Source organism: Ixodes scapularis, unplaced genomic scaffold, assembly GCF_016920785.2.
Source record: "Ixodes scapularis isolate PalLabHiFi unplaced genomic scaffold, ASM1692078v2 PGA_scaffold2__306_contigs__length_199485367, whole genome shotgun sequence".
NCBI lineage: Eukaryota > Metazoa > Arthropoda > Arachnida > Ixodida > Ixodidae > Ixodes > Ixodes scapularis.
Genome location: NW_024609857.1, coordinates 77,620,649 through 77,648,259, shown reverse-complemented (window position 1 = coordinate 77,648,259; position 27,611 = coordinate 77,620,649). Strand labels below are relative to the sequence as shown.

The following is a 27,611-nucleotide window of genomic DNA, read 5'->3' as shown; positions in this document are numbered from 1 at the left end:
ATTATATTACCATTTATAGAATTATTATAAGAAATCTGTTTGAATTAAAACGAAACATCCTGTCTAGGTTATATTGCAACTTTGAAGTGACATATTGTAGTTCTTCACCACAGTCTGACTTGACGTATATGTCATGCTTAAGAAAATGTTGGCTTTCAAATAATTATTTCTTGTTTTTTTACGAAGGCTTCTGGAAATGTTTATTGCTATCAACCGCACATCTGTCCATTCAGATGTTTACACAGCTCTTCCCTAACAAGAGCTTAATTGTTGATCATGTATAGAAAAGACGGTTTATACCTATAATTGCTATATATGTTTAATGTTCCGCTAAGACACTTTTTCAAGCGTTCCCAACGTGATATACATCAAAAAATAATTGTTAAATTGCTAACTACACAGAATGTTTGAAAGGAAGGGGTGGTTGTCCAGAGAACCAACGACGTGTGCATACGAACACAACAAAATAAAACTTATTACGATTGTCTGCTTCCTTTTGGTAAATTATAAATTGACATGGAGCTATAACAGCGAAATAAAACATAACAAACGTTTCTTTGGGCCTTAATCAACCGAATGCGTTCTAGGCTGCCATGCGGGAGAAATTCGCAAGAAAGATACCTGTCACTTCAGCTACAGGAAACAGAGCACAACTTTAGTACCTTAACTCGTCTATATAACTTTAAAATATAATAATACCGAAATAGCAATCAAATTAAATTGTAAAATAACGAAACAAAATAACAATTACACATCATCTACAGGTTTTTTAAGTGTTCATGCACGTTAGCGATTCCTCTTGCGGCAAAATCTTTACATACAGGAAAATGAGGTAACAGCTTTCAAAATATTTCAAAATTAAAGCAAATTCTTCTCTAATTCTTGGTTCGTGAAGGCTATTTGTGCCTAGCTATGGCGCAGCTGGCCAACAGCATTTTACGAATCCAGGATTTGCAAAGACTCAAAATACTTCTAACCTAAAAAGGGCAACTAAACATGAGGTCAGTGTCGAACTTGAGTTGGTGCGATTGAACCATGATAATTTAAGTATTCAATATCAACGTTGTTTAAACTTAAAAGTGCAGTGAGTGCGTAGGCGAGTGGGTGAATCTTAAACATAACAAAAACCTACTGTGCGTAACGAAAAAAAGAAACACATATTCTCGCGCATACACACACATCGAAACACGTACACGCTCGCGAATATTCACACACAGACGCACACAAACACATAAAATATACGCACGAACAAGGGCGAACACACATACACACATATATATACGTACACGGGCGTGCACACGCGTCCACATACGCAGAGATAAACACACAAATATACATTCAATCAGGTTCACACGCAAAGGCAACGCCACTAACACAGTCAAGATTTTTTCGACCTTCGAAAAACCCGCTGGCATCTAAATGTGATTGAAAGACTTGGCCAACGTTAAATTGCCCGGGGAAGTTCTGCTCTCTGCGGCGTAATCAAATACTGTAGTTGGAGCATTAAAAATGCAGCATCACAATATTTATCCGTATGCGCGTGTCTCTTTCCTGAAAGAGTTAAAAGTTGTTAAATGTGTTTCGTGTTGACTTATATAAAGGGATTCAGCTATTGCTCACTGAAATTCTCACCTGTGGGCGTGGCAATACCGTATCCCTTGGAGTCCAGGAGGCCCCCAACTTGATTTAGCTGGCAGTGTCTTTGTGCGACGTACTCGATGCTAGTAGATTCCATGAGGAAGGCGTAGGCTTCGCTCAACACCCGGGACACACCCTCCGAGTTGGAATCTACCATCGAGTGCTTCATCGCCTGCCACATTCGCTCGTAAGTCTCCAACTTAGATTCCTGCACAGTGCAATCGTACGCGCGCATTTTGTTACGCTGATGATCTATCGTCTGAGGTGAACACGCCTTTGTCTTTTGAAAATGGCAAGTGGGATTAATCCAAGTCAGCAATAAATAAATATATGTGTCGTTCACGAAACGCTCAATTGTAAATCTACAGTGTAATTTACTGATCTGTTTCGTTAACCGAGAGTTGCTAAATTGCTCATGTATTTATTTGGATGTTGTTTATAATGATGTGAATATTTACGGTTGTTTTATTCTACTCGCATGCACATAATCACACATTTTTTTGTAGTTTTGTCACGAGCAATACTATTTCATCATAACTACAAATCTGGTGAAATAGGCTCCTCTGAAGCCACCACATCGACGCGTATAGTAAATTTTGTTCACATTTTGTATATAAAAATTATAAAAAAAATACCAACCCCTTGTTTTCTTTGCACGAAATATTTCGCTCAGTGTGCACCTGCAGAAGGCGATGTTAACACTAGTGTGAGGAGTGTATATGATACTTGACTTGAGGAGCAGCTATTCAAAGCTCAGTGGTTTCTTCGAATGCGAAAGGAGGTTCGTCCCCAAACATATGGGTAGTTTGTTTTGGTTCTTGGCAACACTTCTCGCTTTCTTCCACTTTTTTTTTTTTTTTTAACGGCAAGATACTTTACGCTTTTGGGCTGTACAATGTTTATCAAAAAGAAACGTAGACTGCAAAGATAAACAGCCCTCATTTAGAATACTATTTGAAGAAACACTTTTTAGTGAATATTACTAAATTATAAATACTCGGCACTTGCCTTAAAGAAGGCCTCCGTAGATCCCGATCGGACGCAGCCGTAGCGAACATCCGACTGCTTGACCAGGTCTTCGGCGCTTTGAATGGGCGAGCGGAGCCTCTCGCGAGTGAGAAACGACGCCAGGTTGGCCGTGTACGTAGAGATTGCAACAAAGGAGAAGAACCACCAGGAGGCCGCCAGCAGCCGCCCAGATGCCGACCTGACATGATAGAAAAGCAGCAAAAACATTGAACGAATTACGGTGCGACAACCGAATGATGTTTAGCAAAACACACTCGTTTAAGTAGGTATTGCTAGGGTTCGAAGTATTTACTGCTCGGCTAAGCCCAGGGTAACTTTAGGGCTTCCACTGTGAATATTTGGATGATTCCATTAGGACAGTGCCTTTACGTGGCATGTTCAATGGAAACGCGGTGCTAAGTCTGCATATATAACCCAGACACTATGCCGGAGGGCGCGTTGCCTAGGTCCTAACTTGGCTCAAGCTTTGCGATGCTATGGGCCTAAATTGAGGATAATGAGGTTTTGATCCAAAACGTTAGTTAGGTCAAAAGGTGATTTCTTCAGCCCTAAATCGCCAGAGAATTGCAAAGTTTGGCTTTTTACCCTTTTTGCCGAAGAATTACCAAACCGCCTGATATGAGCCAAATATTCGATGTGACAATCCAACAACTAAGAACTGAAGCTTAAGGGCATGTGCACAAACTTACGATCGCTTATGACCGTGTTTCTTAGAATCTTTTAAATATCTTCCGACCAGACAACAAACTCCCGCCGTCTATCGGGAAGCCGTTCAGGCATTCAGTTTTTCTATATTGTCTATATTTGTTTAGCATCATATATGTGTTTTTTTTACTTAAAACCTATCTGACGCTCTAATAAACGACCATTCTCATGATAGAAGGTACATTTAATTCCCCAGAAGTGCAGAACCTTCGCTCCAGTAAAATGCAGAGTCAGAACCACCTTATAGATGACACCAGCATGCCAGCGTATCCTCTCGTTGTAAGATGTTAGAAGAGCTCGGTGCCAAGCACATGCAAGAATGTGAACGGGTCTTAACTCTGACATTTGCTCCGAAACAGGTCCAAAGAGAGCGCTGCAATTGACAACCAAACAACCGGAGAGCAAAGTTTATAACTTTGGCACTTGTTTAGACATTTTGAGCCTCTGTACCCCAAATCTGACCAAAGATTATTAAAGGGGCTATCTAATGCTACGCGAGCTTCTCCCTTCTTTATGTTCTAACCTCACGGTTGGATCGGGCTGCTCAGAAAACACGTAGTAGCCAGGAAATATTAACGCATCATATTTTAATTTCATCCATCAGAAACAGCTCAGCGTCTTGTGGCGCCACATTGTGTAGAAAGGCGAGGCTAGTGGCCGACACTGCTAATCACAGTTTTGTAATTAGCGGTGTTGGCAAGAGCCGTGAGTTTTTTTGTTTTTCTTTTCATTGGGCAGTAAAATATACTCTTTGGTAAACCATCGTTATTATTTCAAGAAATTCTTTTTTTAGAGTGAGAAAATCGAACATAGAAAAAATGGCGTGTTTAAAATGTACTGAAACGCGGAAAAAGACACGGCACACCTGCCTTCCAACGGCAGAACCAGCCAGATGGGCGAACCGGCGGCACGAAGGTGCCCCAGTGCAATGAGCGGAAGTCCTGTTGTTGGCACCTCATTCGAAAATTGAGAAGTTGGGACTAGTCGGGGTGATGTGCGGAACGCTTATTTCTGCCGTTTGAATATGAGGTCTGTGACGTGTGTCGTGTGCAATTATCGCCGTCCAGTTTGGCCTGTCCCGCCTTTTTGTGTTGGATTGCATGTCCGTTTCAATTGGGCGAATCTAGACGCAGAAGTGGGCGCGGCTCTACGAGGACGCGCTATCCAAAAAGCTTCTTATTCCTGGTTAGGACTTTCGAGCCGGATGCGCGCTTTCAGTGTGTGCCGAAAAAAGCTTGATGCACGATGACGAACCAAAGCAAGAGTTAATTAAAACTGAGACCGACCACATGAATCAGCTACGTATTATATTCCTCTAGTCGTGCTCGCCGACATCCGTTCCCACTTTAAAATAACGAACGCCAAGTGTAAACGATAGTAGCGATGTGTGGTGAAAACAAAGTTGAAGTACGGAATGCATCTTTGAAGTGCGCTACAATTTCAAGCGTGTGCACGGCGCAATTTATGAATGTTTTTTTTTTTCTTTCAATGTTATACGTAAGTCAACGTTGAAGGCTAGCTGCAGTGTTTGTACCCAGGCCATTTCAGAGAAGGTTGCTGCGAAACGCGAGTCCATCGCGTCTGTTGCAGCCAGCCAACAGATGCTTTGATGGACGGGGTATTGTAAAATTGCTTTCGCGCACACTTCTGTGACACTTGGGAGGAAATAAATGCTTATTTTCACAGGTTCTTTCTATTATTTGCTTGTTCTTCAAGCAATACATGGTGCAACTCCTCATCTCGTATCGCTGCTTTGATCACACCACAGCGCTGGACTCTAACCACTTTTGGTCCTGCTCTTGTCAGCTCGGCGTGGCGTAGCGAAGTGAACGACGAGCGTTGTTCGGCACCGGCGCGCGTTGGGTTAGCCGACGGAAGTATAAACAGTCCATTGGTAACGCCTTTTGTATTCAAAGCCTACAGCTACGGCGATGTGAGGGGCTTTAGCGACAACGCGTGCACGTGCTCGTCATAGCAGCCATAAACCTAAGTCCCCGCCAAGCGGTCAGCCGCTTCGCTCTAACCCTCCAATCATTGAAACGTGCCGAATGTGTGACAACGCAAAGGTGTTTAGCTAGTTTCTGTCATTTTAATTTTCTTGTAACTACCCAAGTAATTTTACAGCCTCAGCTGTAAGTGGACCGTTTCCCTGTTTTTCTATGGAGTGTGAGTGAACGAAACGTTTTTCAGCTAAATTTAGCGGCAGAAGTGACGTCACGCGGCCTATGCACCAATTATGTTTCCCCACTAAATTTAGCAGAAGAACTGATGTCACGTGATCTATGCACCAAATAAGTGTCCCCGCTGAATTTAGCGAAAACATCCGCGTCACGAAACCTTTGCGCCAATTAAGTTTCCTTGCGAAATTTAGCGGAAAAATTAATGTCAGGTGTCTTAACGCCACGGGACGTACGAACAAATTGAGGTTCCCCGTTAAATTTAGCGGAAGACTTCACGTCACGTGCCCTATGCACCAATCAAGTTTCCCCTCTAAATATGGCGGGAAGACACATCACGACCTTAAATCATTTATTCATCTACAACGTATCAAACCTAGATCAGCTCAACATCATTTCAATGTCATATTTCCGAATGACGTACGATTGACGCTATGTCAATCGATCAACATCGTCATATCGTTGAATAAGCAGCACAGCTGACGCTGACTAAACAGATCACGTCGTGTGATCGTCGTAGATACAGTCTGTTATTAAAGAAAAAAAAAACTGCAACACCCACTCAGCTTATATATTATACGAAAAAAATGGATATATTGTAAACGACTTAATTTTTGCGATGAAATCATTTTGGCGAATGTCGCGAATCGCGTACCATTCGCGAAAAATAGGTCCCGCGAACAATTCCCGTAAAATGTGAACACATTGAAATCTATATTGAGATCCCACGGTGTCGCGAAAATTAGAACCCGCGATTTATTGCAGAAAATTAAACCCGCGAAATATAAGTCGTTTACAGTATTTCAATTTTGTAAAAACCCGAGCTTAAAAATTTCGTTCAAGTAGTATTTTATATGCATCTTGTCGAAAATCGTATTCGTGTCATAATGTTGTCATTTCCGCTTGATTAATTAATTTTAAGAAGGGAAGAATGTCGAGTGTCAATTGAACGAAGTATTTTCTGGAGACTTTACGTACGACACTGAAAGTTGCTATCTTCGACTAGACTTCAAAAAACTTCAGCAAGCCGTTTCCCACGAAAATAAAACGTTAAAACGAAATTCCATTTTTAATAGGCAATAATATGACTAGCGAACGCCTTCAAATGAATGTAACTAATATCCCAAAGCATCGTTTCGCTTTCAATTCGAAACTATTTTATTGCGTGCAACTTTGCGAGCTCTAAAATCACCTTCGGGGGGAAGAAAAACTTAAAAAGAAACCATTTCACTTCCACGACGTGACATTTTTACCAATGACTCTCGACGTAAGGAAACTCGAATGTTCAAGAAGTTAAAAAAAAAAAAAAGCTTTAGACCGGCACAAGAGGAGATACTGAAATTACAACGAGTCTGGAAAGACGAAAGCGACGAAACCACAGGGCGAAGGGGACATGAAAAAACTAACACACAGAGCGCATAAACAGACCACGTTTCAACGCTTTTTCAGTTTTCTTGTTGAAGACTTCGAGCCCGCTCGAAAATGATCGTGCCGCGCTTGTATAAAACATTGTAATACCGTGTGAGCGCCTCATGCGGCGTCATGATACTGCGAGTTCCACGACACAGTTGCCAGAAAAATCAATTTTATTTATATCTTATTTGCGTTGAGGCGATGTTAGACAATCTTAAAGCTCACATATGGTGAGAATGAGATGCACCTTAGTATACAATAGGCTTTCAATTTATTCACAAGCATAAAATGAAATGTTCGTCTGCATGCTTAATTAGACAGGCATCCTTGCTTTTAGCCAGCGGAATTCAATCACAATGATGGCGAGAAAAATGCGTATCACAAACATTAGCCTTGCACCCATGCAACAATTGTTAGTAACACTCTATTGCGGCTACTCACTAATAGTGTACGCATGTCTATTAAGCTCATGGGTGAGTTGCAGCCGTCGTTCGCATCCCATCGGAAGGAAATTTCTGGAGGCCGTAAAAAGAGCTTGGGCTCGGATGTGCCTTACGGCCACAGCGTGGCTGATTATTCAGGTTAATCCAGAATATACACAATAAAATGTGTCAACGTATGATCACTACTGTTTCCATGGTCAGAATTAATGTTTTTCACACATCTGCCGGTTTTCGACAGTCTGATTAAACAAAAGTTACCATCTTACTGAAGTCCAGCTGAATCTTGCCCTTCGGCGTGGCTATAAAAGCTCAGTAGAATGTATTTTAAGCAAGTGGATTAGATTGAAGAAATGCTTGCAGAGATTGTTAGAGTTTCCTTGAGTGAAGTGAAAATAATGAAACAGAACCTGTGTGATATCTTCAAACCGGTTAATGGCATTACAATAAACACAGAAGTATCTAATAATTACGGCATATATGTTCATAAGAGTTTGACTCCGGCAGAATATAACAATCCCGATGGTGATGCCACTTTACGGAAAAAATTATTTCAGCGACGATTGGAGGTTTTAGTTCAATAATTACCACAAACTTCCGGCCATTGATACCTATATTAATGCCATACCAGCCCGCGGTACACACTCTGTAATAACAAAATACCGGCCAATGTCAGATAAGTTTTTGTTTTGTTTTTTATAAACCAAAATCCATTCTCTAATATGAGACTTTTGTTACCACGCCGCAGAGAGGCAAATTTGTTAATTTGGATTATGAAACTGTTTCAATGCATTAAGACGCTTAATTGCAGGCTGAAACTATGTGCTGCTTCTTGATTTTCGCCGTGTTGGAACGCACGTGCCTCTCATTGACGTATTTAATTTAACCGCTGGAATAACAGAGGTGTGTCGTAAGAACCATAATGTTTGCATAGAAACACGCAAGGCGCAATGAACTACCTTAGTCGCAATAAGAAAAACTATGCATTACTGTTATTGCGGTGTGTGCTAACAAGTGTGGAAATTAACTCCACTATAGATACTGCAATGCTAATAGAGTGCTCCTTTGTGTGTCCTTAGAATTTCAAGAAGGTCATCTAGAAGGAGCTTTCTAAATTCACAATACATTTCGGTGTCTGTGAGAACATCAGAAGGTAAGTATGCTTATTGCGTAGCAAATCATCGTTCTCGCCTTCAGTAAACACAGCACGCACCTTGTCATTTTTTTAAATATCAGGTTTATTGATTTAGCGAGTTTAATTTATGTTTGTGAATATTTTTTTCTTTATGTGTATATTAGCATGATGATTTGCATATTTTTCTATAATTCCCAAAACTACACGGTTCCTAAATTTTACGTTATGTTACTGCCAAATGTGATATTGTTCATTTTACCTGTACTCGCACCATTGAGTACAGTCGTGCTTTTTGTGTTTTAGTTTTAGCTTATTGAATCATGATTATTCGGTAATGTGCAAACAAAACCGAGGAATTATATTCAGAATTCACCTCTATGCCATACCTATCCCGGTAGATATCTCATTTAGTGTGTTTGCGCTAACTATAAATAAATATACCTGACCTTGTGAAAGAACGAATACTTTTTTAAATATTATATTTTTTATGAATGGTTTAAAACTGTTTCCGCGGCGTGAACGACACATGACAGTTGAAATTGTGTGCGAAGTTTAGTATAAAATTGTGTACTTTACATGTAATTATATACCGGTTGTTTCCGGAAACACGAGCAAATTCGCTCCTGCGAAAACGACGCATTGTAAGGGAAAAACGCTGATCCCTTAGTTGTGTACGTCAAAGGGTCTATTAAGAAAAATTATTAGGTTTTAATACAATTCGGTAGTTAAATATTTTTTTCATATTGAAATAATTTATTACTGATTTCAAAGGCATGGTTTCAAATTTGAATCTTACTGGGCATCATCGAAAACTACTAAACGCACCTACATTAGAACGACACAATTAATGCACGTGCAGCATTCAGGTGTTGTTCTGAAAAAAATTGTCAATTTGGACGCGTTTCCGGGTTTCGGGTTTTCATCGAAGCGCATTTCCGCGCAGGCAATCTAGCCGCCCCCCCCCCCCTCCCCTTGGGTCTAATTAAAACGCGTTGCGTGCATGCGCCCCCACGCATCGCACGTGAAGGTGCGTCTTCACATTTGCACCGACGTCAAAGAGGCAAACCCCATGTTGCGGCCCGTTCTTATCTGGCCTCTTCTACGTGCGACGCTTGTGGGCGCACTCACGTTTCGCGTTTTAGACGCTGGAGGAGGGATTGCCCGCGCGGAGATGCGCTCCGATAAACACCGAAACCCAGAAACACGTCCAAATTTAGCTTTTTTTCTTAACACCGTAAAATGATGCACGTGCCTTATGTCACTTTAACGGGGATGTTTTTAGGTGTTTTCTATAATCTCAGGAAAAATCTAATTGAAACCATACATTTAAAATCAATATCAAACAATTTAGTGAGGGCTGGGAGTCACCTAAATTTTTTATTTGATTAATCACCACTCTTTAATCGATTAATTATTTTATTATTCGGTCTCGTTTAATTCCCCGCATAATACTTTAAAACTCAAAATTATAATTTTCGCTTGCATAATATTTAAAAAAAATCAAAATTACAATTTTCGCTTGCGTTTGTTTATAATGTGACAAATGGCGCAATAAACGATTTCGAATAGGAATCAAACTCAATGTTTAGTTGCGAAAAGTTCAAAGCACTCACACTCACGGATTATTACTTCAGCTACGTAAGGCGAAGAGGTTCGTTGATCATCTCCGGCAAGCAGGACCTCGTTTGATTGTTCACAATAGTCTCTGTTCTCTTAAACGGACACTCTCACGGGGTTGAAGCGGCCGTGATACCAGTAACCCTCTTCACTTGTCTGGAATTGCGCATCTTTTGCCTACAGTTTACTTTAGGTTGAAACTTCACCTAAAATGTGCCCTTCACGCAGGTGTTCTCGTTCATGTCTGCGTGGTCAAATCGTTTAGTTCTTACTTTTATTTGGTTCGACAAAATTTTATCGACTAACCAGTCAAACATTATTAATCGAGATTAAAGCATTAATCAATTAATCAGTAGGTAATTCAGCCAATTACCCAGCAAAAAAATTTAGTTACTCAAAGTTAAATAATTACCCTATTATTTTGAACGTTACTAATTTTTTTCTAAATGGGGCCTTTGACAAAGAACACTACGGCATCAACGTTTTCTTCTTCGCGATCCGTAGTTTTCACATGAGCGATTTAGCTCCCGTTTCCGGAAACACACTGAATATTTGCAACACACAGATTTGATGTAAGAGGCTTGACACCAAATATTCATGAAACCGTGCTAACAGAAATTATTGACTAACATTTATATCTTTAGATGTCCGTCCGTGCCCATGAACAATAAAAATTTCTAAGGAAATTTATTCTTAAGTTCATTCATCGCAACTTTTACAAATGTGTGAATGCTAGCTGCAGGCCGCCTTAACTATGGTTTCAAAACGTGTGACCTGGAACCCCTTTCGAATGTGGACTCATATGAATCACTGCTACCAGTTAACCTTAACGCCTAATTGGAAAGTGTTTTGTTTTTTGACATTCCCACAGCTTGTGTGCGTCGGCTTCAACTTTCAATACTGCGACAAGTAATACGACTCCTTCTATCTACAAGAAACCAAAGGAACCCGAAAGTTGTGGTTGTGGTTTCTAAAAGTTCCATATACGCTTAGAAGGTGCGTTCAAATAACCTATAATAGCCGATTCGTCTGGGTCACACCGCATCTGTGCAGTGCACTAAACTTTTTCCACTCTAGTACACGGAAGGCTGGTGGGAATAGAGGAAAGCACCCCTCTCTCCTCTAGCCTTCCCTGTACCACGAACCGCACTGAACCGGAGCCATGCGGGCAAAGACGAATTGGCCATAAGTTGTAAGGACTTCGCAACACTTCTAATTATTGCCTTATTTTGCTATCGGCGATCGCCAAGTCGCTCCTTGTGCGGCGTTGGGTGAATGATTCGCAATTGCTGGGCCAAGGCAAAGGTCTTTGCTTTTGGACACAGCACCCGCCAGCAAACGGACACCACGAACAAGCGTGCGCTCGTCAAGAGTAGACCACACGTGCAAGGCGTTAGAATGGGAATTGCAATATGGACTTCGTTGCAAGAGGCACGCTCTTGGAATCGCCGTCCGAGGGCATTGAAAGATGTGAGGTCTCGTTCAAACTGCAAGTCGCGGCGTTTGAAGAGAATGTTTGCGGATTCTTTTTTGTCTCATTGTGAGAATGAACTCCGAACTTTATTTCGCCTGTTGACATGTAAATATTGAGAGGCGAACCTCAATGGTCTCTGTCCAGTTCCAGAATTTCCCAATTGTCCTCCACAGTCTCTGTCCAGAAAAGCTAAATAAACGCGTGTAAATTGTGTTTTGATTATGTGCGGTAATATTAGAAACATAAATACAAACTTCTAGAGAAGTTCCTGGGTTTTCCTGTTTTAGAGAAATAAAATTTTCATAATTCTAAACTGCTATTGGTTTTAGTTGTTTTCCAACTGAAGAAAAATGCAATGCAACATTTTACGTGGTATTCTTTTTTTATTGTTTTACAAAGTAGGTGTGAGATTTTTCACTTACGAAGTCACGGCTTCAGAACTTCAGTAATTCAGCAATAAAATGGTGAGACATACTTATCTATAGTGAGCACTAACGAACAAATATGAATTGCAAAATATTTCTAATAGTAGTGTTCGAGGGAAATCGTTGTGTAAGAGAAGACATTTTTAAAGTCACTGGTTGTCGTGGTGATGTGCGAAACAATTTCATTTTTCTGTAATAGATAGTTCTTCCAAATTATTTTACCATACCCGCTACACCTCTGGGCCCGCCATATTAAGCACGCTTCAGAATGGCAGCACATTCCGTGGTGCGACTATCGTTCCACTAAAGGTTCGACCTACTAAAACGCCCCAATGTGCATTATATCTATATAAATGAAAAATTAAAAGAACAGTTTCAACAAGTTAAAATAATGATATCGCATCAACAACTATAGACCTGCATATTTAAAATGCTTACTATCGACGTCTCCAAATAACATAACAGGTGGGTAATGCTTCTTTGCTCCGTAGTACTATCGTTGACGTTGTATATTAGTTAACTTCAGTGGACGCTTTTGTGTGCGCCTTTGGCTTGGTTGATGAAAGACTTGCGATTGATTATTATTATTTTAAATAAGTGTTGCTTAGATCTCTTTGTTCGCGCGTTGCTCATTTTTTGCCGCAGGTCAAGATCGTAGAACAAATTATTTTGGGGGTCTGAAATACCTTACCGATTTTCGAGGGCCTCTGGAAAAAAACACTCTAGTGGAAACCAATAAAATAGCAACCCCAAACTCACCTTGGTGAAGCGTCGCAGCCCTGCTGCATGATGGCACTTATAGTGAACCAAAGGCTGTTGAGGAGCGTGAATTGATTCTTCAGTTCACTCTCTTTAGAATGCCCGCAAGGTGACAAGGTCTCTTCACAGCAACACGATCGTCTCTTGAGGCCCGACTCCGCTGGACTAAAGCGGGCTAGAAGGCACAGGAGGAAACTCACACCGAGGTACGACACGGCGACACAGAGCCACACGTCCGAAGACAACGGCGAGAGAAAGAAGAACAGCGTCCGATCACCCTGGGGCTTGCGGAACAGAATCCCGATGCCCAAGGTCATGAAGGGCATTGTAAAGTCCACCGCCTCTTCCCTTACGTACGTGATGGTCAGGTCACCCAACGCAAGGTCGGCCTCCTGAAAAATAACAGCGCTGCTTTCAGGCGCTCAACCTTGTTCGTTTAATTCTCGAACTGTGTTCAGTCGTATGTCCAGCTCACAAACAGCAGAAAAAAAAAGTATTCAGATGTATATAAAATTATGAGCAATGCAAGACGACTGGTCAATGAGAGAAATGGCAATACGAACACTGCAGTGTTCGTATTGCCATTCCCCTCATTGACCAGTCGTCCATACGAACATGGCGACCGCCATGGCGGTCGCCATGTTCGTATGCTTAAAGCAGTTAAACCGCATAGTAGAACATCGGCTTGATAAAAACATGCTTGAAGCAATAAAACCGTATAGTAGAACATCGGCCTAAAGTATACAGCCTGAAAATTGAACTGCTCATTATAAAAATATTATTGCAAATTGATAGGTAATTGGATTGGATACGTGAGACGTTCTTGCATCACAAACGTTTATCGATACTTGCAGGCACCTATATTTATGGCGCTTTTCATCAGATAATTTAACGAGTGACATATGTGCCCTTGATAGTTGGTCCTAGGATGAAGCGACACTACCACTATTCGGGCTGATAAACCTGGCGATCTTCGACAGCCTTCCATATTCTCGAGAATCTCTCTCTCAGTGCGCACAGGTGGTCGAGCTCCTCGACGCTTACCTCCCCGGTTAGGATAGGTTAGGTAAGGTAAGGTTAGGTTAGGTTAACCGATCCGCTTCGAGCAGCTCACTCCTCCTCTCCCACCCGATAACGACGATAAGCAGTGTGGAGCCGCGGCCTCGCTTTTAAACAGAAATAACTTTTATCTGGGCTTCGCGAAATTCCGAACACCTGCCAAAGAATGTGTCACGTTAAAACGTGTGACAGGGTGTGAACTTGCAATCAACCGGACGCAGTGCGGCTCCCACGCAGGGCCTCAACGCTAAATGGCACCTCGACTCGTGGGGATACGATGTGACATTTAATCAAGAAAAAGAAAAATCATCGTGATATGCTGAAAAGGCACTCGCTTAATAATCTATACAGTCTGGGTTCAATTCCCGCCTCGGGCAAACACTTTTTTACAGCGATGGCATCCTCTCCTCACACAAAACGCCAAGTTTTTACCAGGCTTCAGCTTGATCCAGGCTTCTCGAAATGCGGAACACATAACCAAAGAACGTTTCCCGTTAATGACATCACCAAGCTCAGTATTCAGGACGCTTTAAACACGACGGGCAGGGTCGCCGCGAAATGCCCACGAGTCTGCTCTTGCGCAGTGCCTTTCGCTGCTGAATTCGAACGGAGTTCGTTGAATGGCAATGTTGGCAAAATATTTTGACCTAAGAAGGAAGTTTGATAAGAAGTTTTGCCCATCACATTCTGCATTTCTGCGTCATGTCCCTTGTTACATCGCAGATTACGATTTTATGCCAAAACGACATTTTGGACTAATAATTTCCTGATTTCCCTCCAAAGACTGCAAAAACCATGTTCTCGTACTGTTCTACGGGGAAACATTTCTTTGTTTACTGCGAAGGCATTAACTGTCCCATGGAGTGAACCGACATCATCAGCTTTGAAGCCGCGCCAAACGGCACCTTCCCCTGTCCCAATGGAGCGAAGCCTGTCGTCTGTAACAAAAATCTGATGGATAGGTTCCCATTGGCTGGCGCGCGTCATCAAGGAACGAGGTTCCCATTGGCTCTCGCGCGGCGTAGTTCCAGGGGACGCCACCAGCGAAGCCCTCTCCAATGCGGCGTAACGCACGCAGCGGCCCGGCCGCCGGTAAGAGGTGTAGCGGTGCGGGCCTGGCCGCACAGCCCGCTCGGGCAAACTACGAAGGGGTTGCACGGCCGAGCTCAGCGCGGCGCGGTCACTTCGACAAAGCGCGCGCTCGGCCGTCCACGCCACCAAGCCGCAGACGAACTAAGGGAGCGGAAGAACGACATTCATGCTTTCGCGTTCAGAACTCATAAGAAGTGCTTAGGTGTCATCGGACATTTTAATTGGGGAAGATACCGATGGAAAGTGGAGACTGGGTTATGAATGTGTGTACTGTGTAGCACGAGTTGCAGCCAATAATAAAAGCTTTGCTTCTAACGTTTCTCCTAACTTGAAGATAATTATTATTATGTCAACTATACCATGACCGAAAAAAAATGACCCATCACGCTCCTGATTCAGCAAGCAAGGGAACACGTTCATTTTGTAGACATGTCATCTCCGGCATGAGTATGCACCCTTCCTCGGAAAAGACTTTTGTATATCATACTAAAGTAGATAAGTGATAATAAGGAGATCATAAAAATATTAGTGCGAACAAAAAAAGAGAAGGGAGCAGAGAAAAAAAAAATAGGACGATGGACAAGAAAGGAGAGGGCAGGCCAAATTTCTTGGTCCTTTTCTTTCTGTTTCTTTCATTAGAACGTCAGTATAAAGTAGCGTTTGTCCTCTCTTGTCCTCCCTTGTCCTTTTTCTTTCGCGTTAATATTTTTATGACCCTCGACCAACCAGGCCACAAAATTATTTTGTGACAATAAAGACCTACACGTAATTTTGTAGTTTATTTATTTTATTTCTATTATGATATATATTGAAGACAGAATTCAGAAAGAACTGGGTTGAGTTGTTTCCTAGTCCAATTCGTAATATCTATACAAGACAGCCTCCAAGTTCAAGTGTAGAAAAAGAAGCAATCATTATTACAATAATGTGCTACTGACTTCTCAAAGCTACAATTTATGTTTCGAATCCCGCAAATACCAGAGGGGGGCGTTAATACTTTCTAAGCATTAAGCAAGACAATATACAGCTATTGAAGCCCACTCTTGAGCTCTGAAAGAATTAGCGTTTCCTTGCGGTGTCGAGCAAATCAGTTGCTCCGGCAGCCGAAACGCGGCACCCTTCTGCGCGCGATGACATTGCCATGTTTATAACCAGCGAACTTACGTTGTGCTAAATTTAGCGAACATACTCACCTCCCACTGTGATGTCACGTGACACCGTGACATATTATAACATTGTGACGTGAAGCGGCACCATGACGTCCGTGACACTAAATTCCCTACTAAATTTAGCGGAGACGTACCCGGCTCAATTTAGCGGAGAAAGTATCCGGCCCAATTTGTCTAAAAGAATCCACCTTGAAATTTAGCGGGAAAACTATGACGTTATGTGACATAACATCAGCTGACACAGAGACGTCAATATGTCACGAAACCGTGATTTAAATTTTGCGGATAAATTCCCTGCAAATTTTCGCGAGTCAAGACGTCCGTACACGGAACACACATGTTACGCTGCGAAGCTTGGCCAACATTGGCTACTGCCGGAAGAGATGCTAAATGCCCAAGGGGACTTACCCTGTCGACAAGTTCGCGCACCATCCCATTCCATCGCCCTGTAGAATCTTTGGTCCCGTAGGCTCCGTCTCTTACAAGACGGAGCTGGTAGCGGAATCCGAGGAGCAGGGAAAGTTCCCGCACTAAGTCCACGCAGAAGCCCTCAAACCGGTCATTGCCACTTAGTAGGGACGCCGACTTCTTTAGCATCACGTACGGAGAATTCTGTGGACACACGGAGGGAAGGGAGCCTTAATTAGTGGTCGCACAAGTGTGCCGGCTGAATATAAACCCGCGAAACGATGTAGGAGTTGCCAGTCAAGAGACTTCATGAATGGAGCAACAATAGAACTTTTTACTTCACTGCGTTTAGGAGCTCGTGTGGCAAACAATCTGGCGTCGGCGTCGGCGTCGACATCGCCGTCGGTGAGCGCGCGTAGTCACGTCACGTGTGACGTCACACGTGGCCTTCCCGTCAGGCCCCTTTCAACCCGCATAATTTTCTAGCCCAATGCCACGGAGACTTTTCCCGCCAAATTTGGCTGGAAAGTTTCAATGAAAACACGTGACGCTACTGACTAGACCACGCACACCCGCTTGCGTGGCTTGGGAACGCGCGCGACTTTAATGAGGCGGCTTTTCGAACGGGGTCCGATAACGCTATCGCGTTCCACTCTTAAAGGCGAAGCTTAAGCGCCCCCCAAGTTGTTTAACCTCTTTTTAAATTGTGCAAAAATATTACTCAGCAAAATAAGTCAAATGAAACCGCTAGCGCGTGGTTGCTGTGACCTTAGGAAATGGCGAGATCTGTATCTTGAATGGAGTGAGATGTAAAGTCTAACTCAAGAGTAAGAAGCAAGCAGTTTATGTGTGATCATTGTGAGTCATATCTTTTTTTGAAAAAAATATCAACTTTAGATTAATATTTGGAGAGGTGTAATTATCGCAAATTATTTTTCTTATTGAAGGATCATGTGTAGTACGAAGAGTTCAATCGGGGATCCAATAAACTTAAATAATCAAAAATGTATGCATCTGTCGGAATATAAAATTCAGTCAAATAATATGCTCGTGATATGAAACTTTTATTGGTCGTTAAATTAAGTCTTAGTGCTAGACCTGGCACGCTTAAAAAAATTGACCGCGGAAGGAGGCCCAATAATCTTAAATACCTGTTGTTTTCAAGAAACACCTTGCATTTTATGCAAATGTCCTTGTAATTGCGCTACCTTCTTCAGCACAAAATAATTTATAGCTTCACCCGCCATATTTTTCATAAGACCTCTTTAAGATTCTACTCATGACTGTAGCATCAAAACGTTCATGATAAGCAGTATCTGGCAAACACGGATCCTTGCTTTCCTGGCACTATGCACAGAATTGTTTATTGTTAGAAAGTAATTGGTAAGCAGCCTACTCTGCAGAGAGCCGTCGGTTCCTCCTGAGAAGTTGTAGCTCTAAAAGTCAAAATATTTTTATAACCAGAATGCTTAGTATACTTGCTAAAAAATCTTTAATCGCAAAACAATGTATTTTTAGTTTGTTTGAACACGTTAAACTATGCAATATTATTCAACTCCAGCGAAATATTTTTGTACCATCGAGTAATCAATATTTACCATGTTCCGAAACTTTGAAATCTTACCGTATGCCTTTGTGAAAAAAGTGCCTACCGCTGCCATATTAACACGAAAAAAAGCAGAGAAAATAAGAATAACGTACTCACTATGAGGGTTGTGATCCGGAAGGTTTTTCTTTTGAGCGTATCCAAGATCTCCTCCTGAACCACGGACGTTGTGCGGGTTATTTTTAGACCGGCTTTTAATGACCAGGTTCCTATCTGCACGACAAATTTGACCACCAAAAACTTTTAGTGCTTACATCCTTAGTTCAAGGTTCATATGGTATGTTTCCTATAAGGAACTTAAGATAAACCCGTTTTAACGTCATAAACAATCCGTTACTCTAATCTCAGAAAATTGAGAACAAAATGTTCAAAACGCACAGAGTATGAATTTCCTCAGTTTTTGTAAACAAAACGATTTTACAGTATGAATATTACGAATTATGCCCTATTTCAATGCCGCATCCGAATTGCGACGCATGCAGTCATGGATGTAGCAGCATTACTGTTCAAGATATGTTTCATAAGATCAAAGTTTTGCCTGGACAGTTTGTGGAATAAGATGATAATTTATAGAGAAACGTAAACCAACACTAAGTCTCGGTGTTCTTATCCTGCATTACGCATAGTCTTTACTAAAATATGCTCTGTAAACGGAGCGTAGCTCAATCTGCCTGTCGCATCAGTGGCGCAATACTGTTCCTACTACTTGCCTGTACTGCGGGTAAGTATTAGCTCCATGTGTCTTAGCCCCAAGTGCATGAAATATTTCGAAGGCTAGACAAGTCGAGAACATTGTATGTTTTCTCATTACGCAATGGCGCTACATTATATCTTCGATTCGGAAAATTAAGTAGTATCTGAACACGAAACCGGAGTCATTACACTTGCTTTTTCATGGCCATTTATTTCTTATGTCTGAAATTCAATCATCATGATATGTTTTTCTATTTATGACAAGGCGCATGATATTGTGTAGATAAGTCACGACACGTGCTTTCAGAATTCCCTTTGTCTTATCTCTGAATAGCAATCATACTTATATAAAACTTTTTCTTAATAGGAGAGTGCGCATAATATTGTGTAGATATAGATCATACACGCTCTCAAGAGTGTGTCGTGGTGTCGTATATATATCATGCACACAACGATGAAAGTGAACAAATGCACAAAGGCTTTGATGCTGCCTATGCGTGATCTAAAACTAACCATTAAGATACATCATAAATCAAATTTTTGTTATTACTATCTCTAATACAATGACACCTTTTTTATTTAAAGTGGTGACTAATTGTCGATTTAGTACAAAACATCTCTGCTGCAGCGCTTTTGCTGCATATTTGAGCCGGCAGAATGCACGAGTATGTGATATCATTGCCCCCACCCAATTTCTTGAAACGAAATTAATTTTGATATAGACTTAAACGATAATATTTGTTAACCTGACTCTGGAAGGGTGCAGTGTTCGAGTGTGCAACACCATCTATTGCGGGTTCTTCGTGATATGAAACGTTTTCATTGAATATTCAAAAGCTCCGGTTTAAACACCAAAGGAAATGCAAGGATAAATTGGCCGGAAAGCGCCCGCTGCAGAAAAATTAATAATCACCCCCCCCCCCCACACACACAGTGATTCTGCGTCCAGTGTGCTTTAAATATTTAACAATGCTTTTCTCGACAAATAGCAGGCGTCCCCATATATATTTCAAAATGATAATGAATTTTGAAACAACATTATTACCAATTCACTTGTTAAGCAATAATTTGGAAAGGTACAACCGTCAACAGCTAAAATTAATTAAAATAATTGCAAACATAATCATTCTTACCGAGGCGAGTCCAGCCTTTTTCAATTGTACGACGTGGAGTGTAATATTCTCGCGTCGGCCGAAGCGGTCCAAATGAACGGGGCCTGTCAGTCCAAAGAACTGTATCTGCATAGAGAGACAAACATATTTTGAGTGCCCACCCAACGCATAAAGAACGGTTTCTGCTGAAAAAGGGTTAAGAGCGACCAGTCGTTCCTTTTCAAAACAAGCAATGAGGAATTTTTACTTCCAGTTGCAAAATCGAATATGCAAACACATGCTTTCTCACCCAACATTTATTCCACGATACCAAAATTATCAGTTTCCCCAGGTGTCAATACTTTTCGCACGGTGTGCTAGAGGCAATATATGCCGAAACGAGTTTTTAACTCACACGTAATCTTTAGTAAAATCAATTGAATATAAAAATATACCCCTCTGTATGTTCAACTGTTATTACTGACCTTAATATGAACACCAGCTGGTGCGCATTACTTCGATAATTTTTTACAAAGATTTCTACAATATTCTTCGTTGTTCATACATCTTGATTATTTGATATAATGCTACGAAAATAGGTTCAGAACTAGCTTCTGGGTGGTACATATACATAGGTTTAAAATATTGCACTTAAAAATTTATATTTTTGTGGCGGTCTTATTTACAATTCTGCTATACTTTTTGTTTCTGGTGGCGTTCAAACATCTTTCTGTAGAAGGCGAAATGTTAACGTGTTGTTAAATATTTAGCAACTGTAAATAAATTAGAATTTGTTTCAGGTAAATTATATTTTGAAATTTCGTGTTCATAGTTTCTTTAGCACTGAGAACGAAGACATCATTGTGAATAAACCAAATTTGTTTGTTAGGGGAAAGAAGGAAAAAGGCTAGGCTGAAGTTTTTGTATCCTTTTGCAGATGATAGGGCTTTCTATTAATCGGCACTCATACCTACAACCCGTTGCTACGAGACAGACCAGACATTATCAGCCACACTTACTGGCACCTTACTTTTCTCGCACCAATCTTTATAAATTTTCTTTTTCCCCAGGACAATTAGACACTGGAATTCTCTTCCCACTGAGTTAGCCGTTTTCTCCCAGTTCATGACTTCATAGGTCTTCAGTGCTACATTTTCTTCTGCTGCAGGTGGCTTTTTATGCTCTGTATGATAGTTATGTATCTGTGCTTCCTGCTGAAGCTGTTGCTTGTATATTGTCATGTACGGCGTGTAATTTACTGTAAGATTCACTCCTGCTTGGACCATCTTGGTCTGCATTATGTTTTAAATAAAATAATTCACTTAAATATATCTGTCTATCTGTACAACTTTTTTGCATTCTTTAAAGTTTTAATATTGCTTTAAGCAATCATGCAATTATTTAGGAAATATTGTCACGTGCGTGGCGCAGTTTGCAACGCACGTAGTTGGCACTCGGAGGAACGAAGCAGGGCCGGCCTTAGAGCAGCAAGCGCCCTGGCAAACTGCAGCCGTGGCGCCCCCCCCCCCCCCCTACCCCATCAACTATTTTCGCACCCAAAATCACGTTGTTAGCAAACATATATGCCACAGTGACCCAGCGCGAATGGTCGCGATTTTGTCGTTGTTTGTCGACAACCACATACTAAAATGAACGACTTTCGCAAGCATTGAGAGTTTTGTCGGCACCGTGTTCAAAGGTTCAAGAATCATTTATTTCTTAGATTAACCAAACTTCAGCTGTGGGTCTCCCATAGCAAGCTAACGTCTGATGAGCAGAGAAAACAAAAGCACAACTTAACCATGCTAAATGCCCTAGAAGGAAACCTTCCGAGCCTTCAACATCGCAAATCGGGCTACGTCTTGCGACATATCCAGGCTAGATGCTATCCTGTTTTTAATGGACAAAATTGCCAATGACGTCAAGATATCCTGTCATTTTGATAAACTCCTCTCAGCGGTGGCCACTGACCCTGGCAAAGTGAGGAAGACCCTCAATGACACCCACGTATAAGGGAATTTGTCACACAGATGGTTGTCCAGAATGAGCTGGAGGGCGTACTGGCGAGCACTGCAACCAGTGGGCAGCAGGCTGCATGGTTAGATCAGCTCCTCGCAGAGATTTGTACCGTCGATATCTGCACTTTTTAGGTGTCTCAGACTCTCAGTTCATGGTCAAGGCCTTGGAAAAGTTTAAGACGTTCTGCTTTGTCGGGAAGTCGGGTAAGGCCGTAAAGGAACCCCCAGAAGCTCACGTGCTGCTCCATATGCGTGAAGCGTTTTTTTAACGACATCTTACGGTGTCAATCATCTCGTAGAAGAACTCTCGCTTGAATTTTGTCTCTACATCATCAACCTCGTCTTGGCACTCATAACAGAATTGGCGCTTTTTCCGCCGCAGTCGAGGGGCCGGTTTCATCACACTGTCAACACCCATGCTCTCGGGAAGACCGTTCGCAGTTGCCATGTGCAGTTTCGTACCCGACATCGCTATAATTGTCGATGTAATCGCTGCGTGCTTTCATCAGCTGTGTGGTTGCTACGATGTCTTTCATTTTACATTGCATGTTCTGGCTTACATCATTAACTTGAAAAAAGAATGTCGTAACACATAACAATGTAAACTAGAAACTTAAGGTCCGTGAGCTGCCCTGCAAGAGTTCGAGCTTCATGTCGGAAGCCAGGGTCTGCCTGCTGTGATTCGGCCATTCTTGCGCAACATTAGTTGCGCAAGTTCGGGATTCTTGCGGCGGGTTTCTGAATTTTGAGTTGGCAACACTGTATTCGGCATTGCGAGTCCGGAGTCATCGCTGGTTGCTCACACACAAAAAAAAAAGAAAGAGTTGCGGATCCAAAGTTCTTTACACATATTATTTTCAGTCCGGTTGAAGCCTCTGGGCACAGAGACTCACCGAATGCCGAGGGGGTATGGGTTCGTTGAGCATACTGCAAGAGACTCCACAGCGAGCGTTGCCCAAATTGCACCTCGAATGTCGGGAGGAATCAGGTTCATTTTACCCCCCAGACAGACCTCCTGAGTAAAAGCATTCTTCGGCTCAGAATAACTTGGCAAAGGGCAAAGCTGCATTTTCTGCGAGCCAATCAGAGACTCTGAACGGAGCACGTGATAATTAAGAGCAAAAATCCGTTCCAATAGCATTTTGTCCCGTGACTCGCTCCGACACACTGCTTTGCTCGCCGATGAGTTTGGCGCCATCGTTTGGTAAGTTGCGCTAAGAGTACGGCATGCTGGCTCCATCGCTTTTTGCGAGTCAGGTTTTGCTCCGCTCGTAATTTGAGAGCCGTGCGGACGTGATCGTTTGCCTAGTCGTTCATGATTCATTCCATGGCGCTTTCAATCTCATGGAGGAGAGGTTTTCTATAGTAAAACATATTCGCAAGTGGCTGCGAGTTGATGGACGCCAGTTATATCGGGAACTTAGTCGTTGGGTTTGCGGCCGAAATGCCGAACGGCCAGCGCCACCACCTTTCTCTACGTGAACGGGAAGGGGGGGGGGGGGGGGGGGGGCGCTCTTCGCGATGTGGTCGTTCTTTGCTTTTGATTTTATCCCTCGATGTTTGAGCCCTGCATGACCTGGCGGCCCTTTCGGCGCCCCCCCCCCCCCTCCCCTCTATGAATGGCACCCTGTGCGGCTGCACAGGTCGCCCACCCCAACGGCCGGCCATGGAACGGAGTGCAAACTCCGCTCAGCTTTTGTCTTTCATCAATCTTTGCTTAGCAAACTTGCAGCCGATTCTCAACCGTCATTGTGTGTTCTTGTTCAGAACATTCCTAAACAAAAATGCGCAATGTCGTTTCATTGTCGTTGTCGCAGCGCGGTACCTATTTTTGTATGTCTTACACTCACAAGTTCGCCTCATTAAATATTTATTTTCACTTCTACGTTTCTACATTCATGTAATATTTTATTCGTGGCAATATTAAGTAAACAGGACTGCAGAACTGTTTCCTTCTCGAAACATACAATTGGAGGCATTTCCGTAAAAGGCATATTCATAAACAAAATAATTATTATAATTTTTACCACGAATAGCTCATTTCAGAAGCGTATTTAAAAGAACTAGGAATCTCTTTTTTCTTTGTGGTATTAAAAATATTGCTAAAATGTCCACGCTGCAGTTTGTGTGTTCAAAAGATGTAAAACCACGAGGTTTTATAGAAATAAAACCACATTTCCTTTTATAATATATAATCGCAATTTTGTTTTCTGCTTGTGGGGTACTGGATCATGTTCCGCCAGCAAGCTTTTCGGCCTTGTATAGATGCCGGACCTTTCAGGGAACGCCTAATTCTTCTGCAAAATAATGTATTGACGATATGACACAAATAGCCTAAACGCGAAAGCGGTAATTTAGGCATTTCAAATTCTAGAGAAGAAAATAATATGCTCGTATTAATTTGTGGAGATGCTCATCAACTCTGCGCAAAGCACCACGAGGAAGTAAAAGAAAGTTGAGGAAATATAAGGTCTAAAATTTAAAACATTAGCCTCAATTGGAAAGCTAAATTTATTAATTTCTTGGATCGGTTGGTACTTTTACTCTAAGTAGCCCAAAATCTCACTTCTACAGAGTTGTCCTAGGCCACGTGAAAATTTGTTATGAAAATGAAAGGTAAGCAACGCTTATAGAGAAGTATATTGTCACAATTGAAGGCGAAGAGAGATGAGTAATGAAAATGAACGTTTAATGGGGCGAACTTTTGCCCAAAACAAACAAACAAATATAAGGAGTAAATTAAGAGAAGTACAGAGCAAAGCGGGTATCGGATCCGGCTAAAACGCAAAGTAGAGCGCTGGCGAAAGAGTGTGTCGTCGTCGGGAGAGTCTAAGTGAGTCGGCAAGAATGCTCTGAGCTCTTTATCTAATATGTTCGGTCTCTCGAACATTCGACAAATATCGTTCGGGAGTGAGTTAGGGCGAGACTGACAATAGCAAGGTCCCATTCTGACCTCTTTATCTTTTACATTCGAGGTAAGAATGAAGACGAAACTTCTAGATCTACGGAGAAGCGTTCCTTCTCTGTCATGCGCGTGGCAACATAAATATTTCTGCAAAATATATAAGAACATAATTTATTACGTCAGCTAGACTTTTCCAGATGCGATGAGGTACACTTGCCTAGCTGGTTGATATACCCTATAATCTAACCGAGATCGTAGGATGGATTGATTATCTGTACATTCGTCCCTAGGAACGTTTATTACAAAGGAGGGACTGCCGGGCCGACTGACGAGCGACACGTGTCTCTGCAGTGACGGAAGCACAGTGGGGATAATATTGCCCGGTGGGTGCCATACTTGCAACACAGGGAAGGTCGATAGACAAGCGCCGTTTCCAAAATACGCTTTTGAAGGACCATCGCTTTTTTTCGTCCTTTCGCCGGCCATGCATGACTGTGCAAAAGGGGTCTTATTTTGCTTGCTAGTTGAAAACAGGGTTATGTGTTGCTGTTTTTTCATACACTGGTTTAAGCTCACGGGTGGTTTAAGACGCCCAACCGATAAGTATAATAAACGACAGTATCTACATTAAATACAATATTTGCAAACAATGAATACCTGTCGATAACCCCCGAGACTGAAAGGTGGGAATGGCCCAATCACCCTCGCCCTCGGTGTATTCGCGAATATGCAGCGTCACGTGTCGCGATTTTACCGCTTCGGCCGTCGATCGCTTGTGCTAAATTGTTTAGTGCCGACTGCACACCTTATCAAAACTATCCAATACGTACCATCTTCATTGGACCTCATTCCCACCGAGCCAGATTCACTGGGTTGGTGAAAATGTGTGACCAAGACGGAAGTAAAAGTTCACCTATATATAGCTTCCTCGCCGACGGTTCTAGAGCAAACGAAGTAGTAATGCTAGTTTATAAAGCGGAGCAAAGCACACTTTATGCATACCTTGTTATGTTTTTATTTTAATGCTAAGAGGTAGTACAGTTTTAGTATAAGCTAAAGCCTGAAGACCTACACAACAAAAACTTGAGAAAGGAAGGTTCACGAAAAGGTAGAACATATGTTAAATCTGGCATGGGTAATTTAGCACTCAGAGAATTAATTTAAGGCCAGTATGAGTCCGACATTGACGTGAAGTGCAGCCGATATTTGTTTTGCAATTAGACACAATGTTTTCTTATTTTTTACTGTAATATTAGCCTTCTGAAAATTTCCTGCTAGACCAAAGTTAAAAGCTAGGCTAGTGTGCGTAGGCTAAACATAATGTAGGTAAAACAGCGCAGAACGACAAAGACTAGAAGGAAGGCGCAACCAAGACGGTACAGGCGCTGACTCGCAACTAAAGGTTTTATTACAGAAAACGTCAAAAGTAATCACATAAGGCAGCAATCTACACATGCGCCCTATGTAATGAGGAAGGAAGGTTGGCGCATGTCTAAAGTGCTGTGTTATCTGTTTACTTTTGATGTTTTATGTAATAAAACCTTCAGCCGCGAAGTAGCACCTCTCCCGTCTTGGGTGTGCCTTCCTTCTAGTCTGTGTCGTTCTGCGCTGTTTTACCTACGTTATGATTATCGTGCTACATGTTTTTTTTAGTTAAAGATACGGCAAGACACACATGGCACATGTTTCGGATGCCTAGCCTTCAGCACACGTTTGTTAGCTTCTGTAGGGCTTTGTCTGTGCATGCATGTCCGCCTGCAACTCAAAGGAACCCCGATGTGTTATTGATCCCAGGAAGTTCTTTTTGGAGACGGGAGAGCAAAATGCGCCCACTCCCCCTCATTTGCCTTTCTTAACCTGTCAAAGAGTAAAGTATTTCTCTTGTTTACTCTGCTCCACAGCCACGCATTTTGTATATCCAATATCCGGGAAAAACAAAATTGAAGCAATACAATTCAGCATTGAACAAGTCTAAAATATACAAGAGTCAAGCGAAAGTTGCCATTAGAACGCGAACACCTGCCAGTGACGGTGCGAGAAAATACCGATGCTCTCCCGCATGCAGGAAGTTTCCGCGATTCGAGATGGCGATGCCCGCGTAAAATAAATTAATATGGACGCATTTAGCACAAAGGCGCCACTATTGCACTATAGGTTTATGCGAACTTTCGGTTGGAATGAGGAGAAGCAATGTGCACATTACAGCGCCAGTATGATATTTCATCACCAATATTTTCCGATGATTTGATAAAGGGTGAGCTAACTAAATATCTGCTTGACCTTTTATTCTTTTTTGTTTATCTCCGCCCTCGTTGTTTTTGTAGGACGTAAGCATCCTAGCAATTGTCGAAGAAATAAGCTCTAAGTGACTGCCGAAACGGAGTTACCGGAAGTCGCATAGGAAGCAAGAGCTGGCTTGTGTTTTTAAACACGAAAGGGCCATTAGACGCCATAAAGGCGGCCTCTCCTAAAGACCGAGGACCCCTCTTGGAGCTCATACAAGCAGGTTGAGCGAGCTAAACTTACGCCTTCCCTTTCTCAGGTTAATTTCACCGTGAGTCCTCTTGCAGTCGCGCTGAAATCGAGATATTGCTCTCGGGGTCCTTGTGGCCTCGGCATTACCGCATTCACTTTCTTAATTCAACTCTGATCCCTCAGTTTTACTCTTTACATTCTCCGTATTAAAAATGCTTTAACTGAAAAAACAACGCGAAAATTAGAGAAGACGAGAGACAAACTGACATGACGGAGCGCTGAC

General features: G+C 42.0%; 1 protein-coding gene across 1 annotated transcript in view; it reads right to left on the bottom strand.

Moving 5' to 3' along the window:
• The window catches only part of LOC8026575 (glutamate receptor ionotropic, kainate 3), a 106,613-nt gene that overhangs the window by 21,998 nt on the left and 57,004 nt on the right, over positions 1 to 27,611 (bottom strand). Inside the window, exons 8-13 of the mRNA XM_042291461.1 lie at positions 19,973 to 20,077; positions 18,246 to 18,359; positions 16,541 to 16,744; positions 12,813 to 13,204; positions 2,647 to 2,845; positions 1,633 to 1,846 (exon numbers count right to left, since the gene is read on the bottom strand). Coding sequence (XP_042147395.1) covers positions 1,633 to 1,846; positions 2,647 to 2,845; positions 12,813 to 13,204; positions 16,541 to 16,744; positions 18,246 to 18,359; positions 19,973 to 20,077 — 1,228 coding nt within the window. The remainder of the gene's footprint in view (positions 1 to 1,632; positions 1,847 to 2,646; positions 2,846 to 12,812; positions 13,205 to 16,540; positions 16,745 to 18,245; positions 18,360 to 19,972; positions 20,078 to 27,611) is intronic.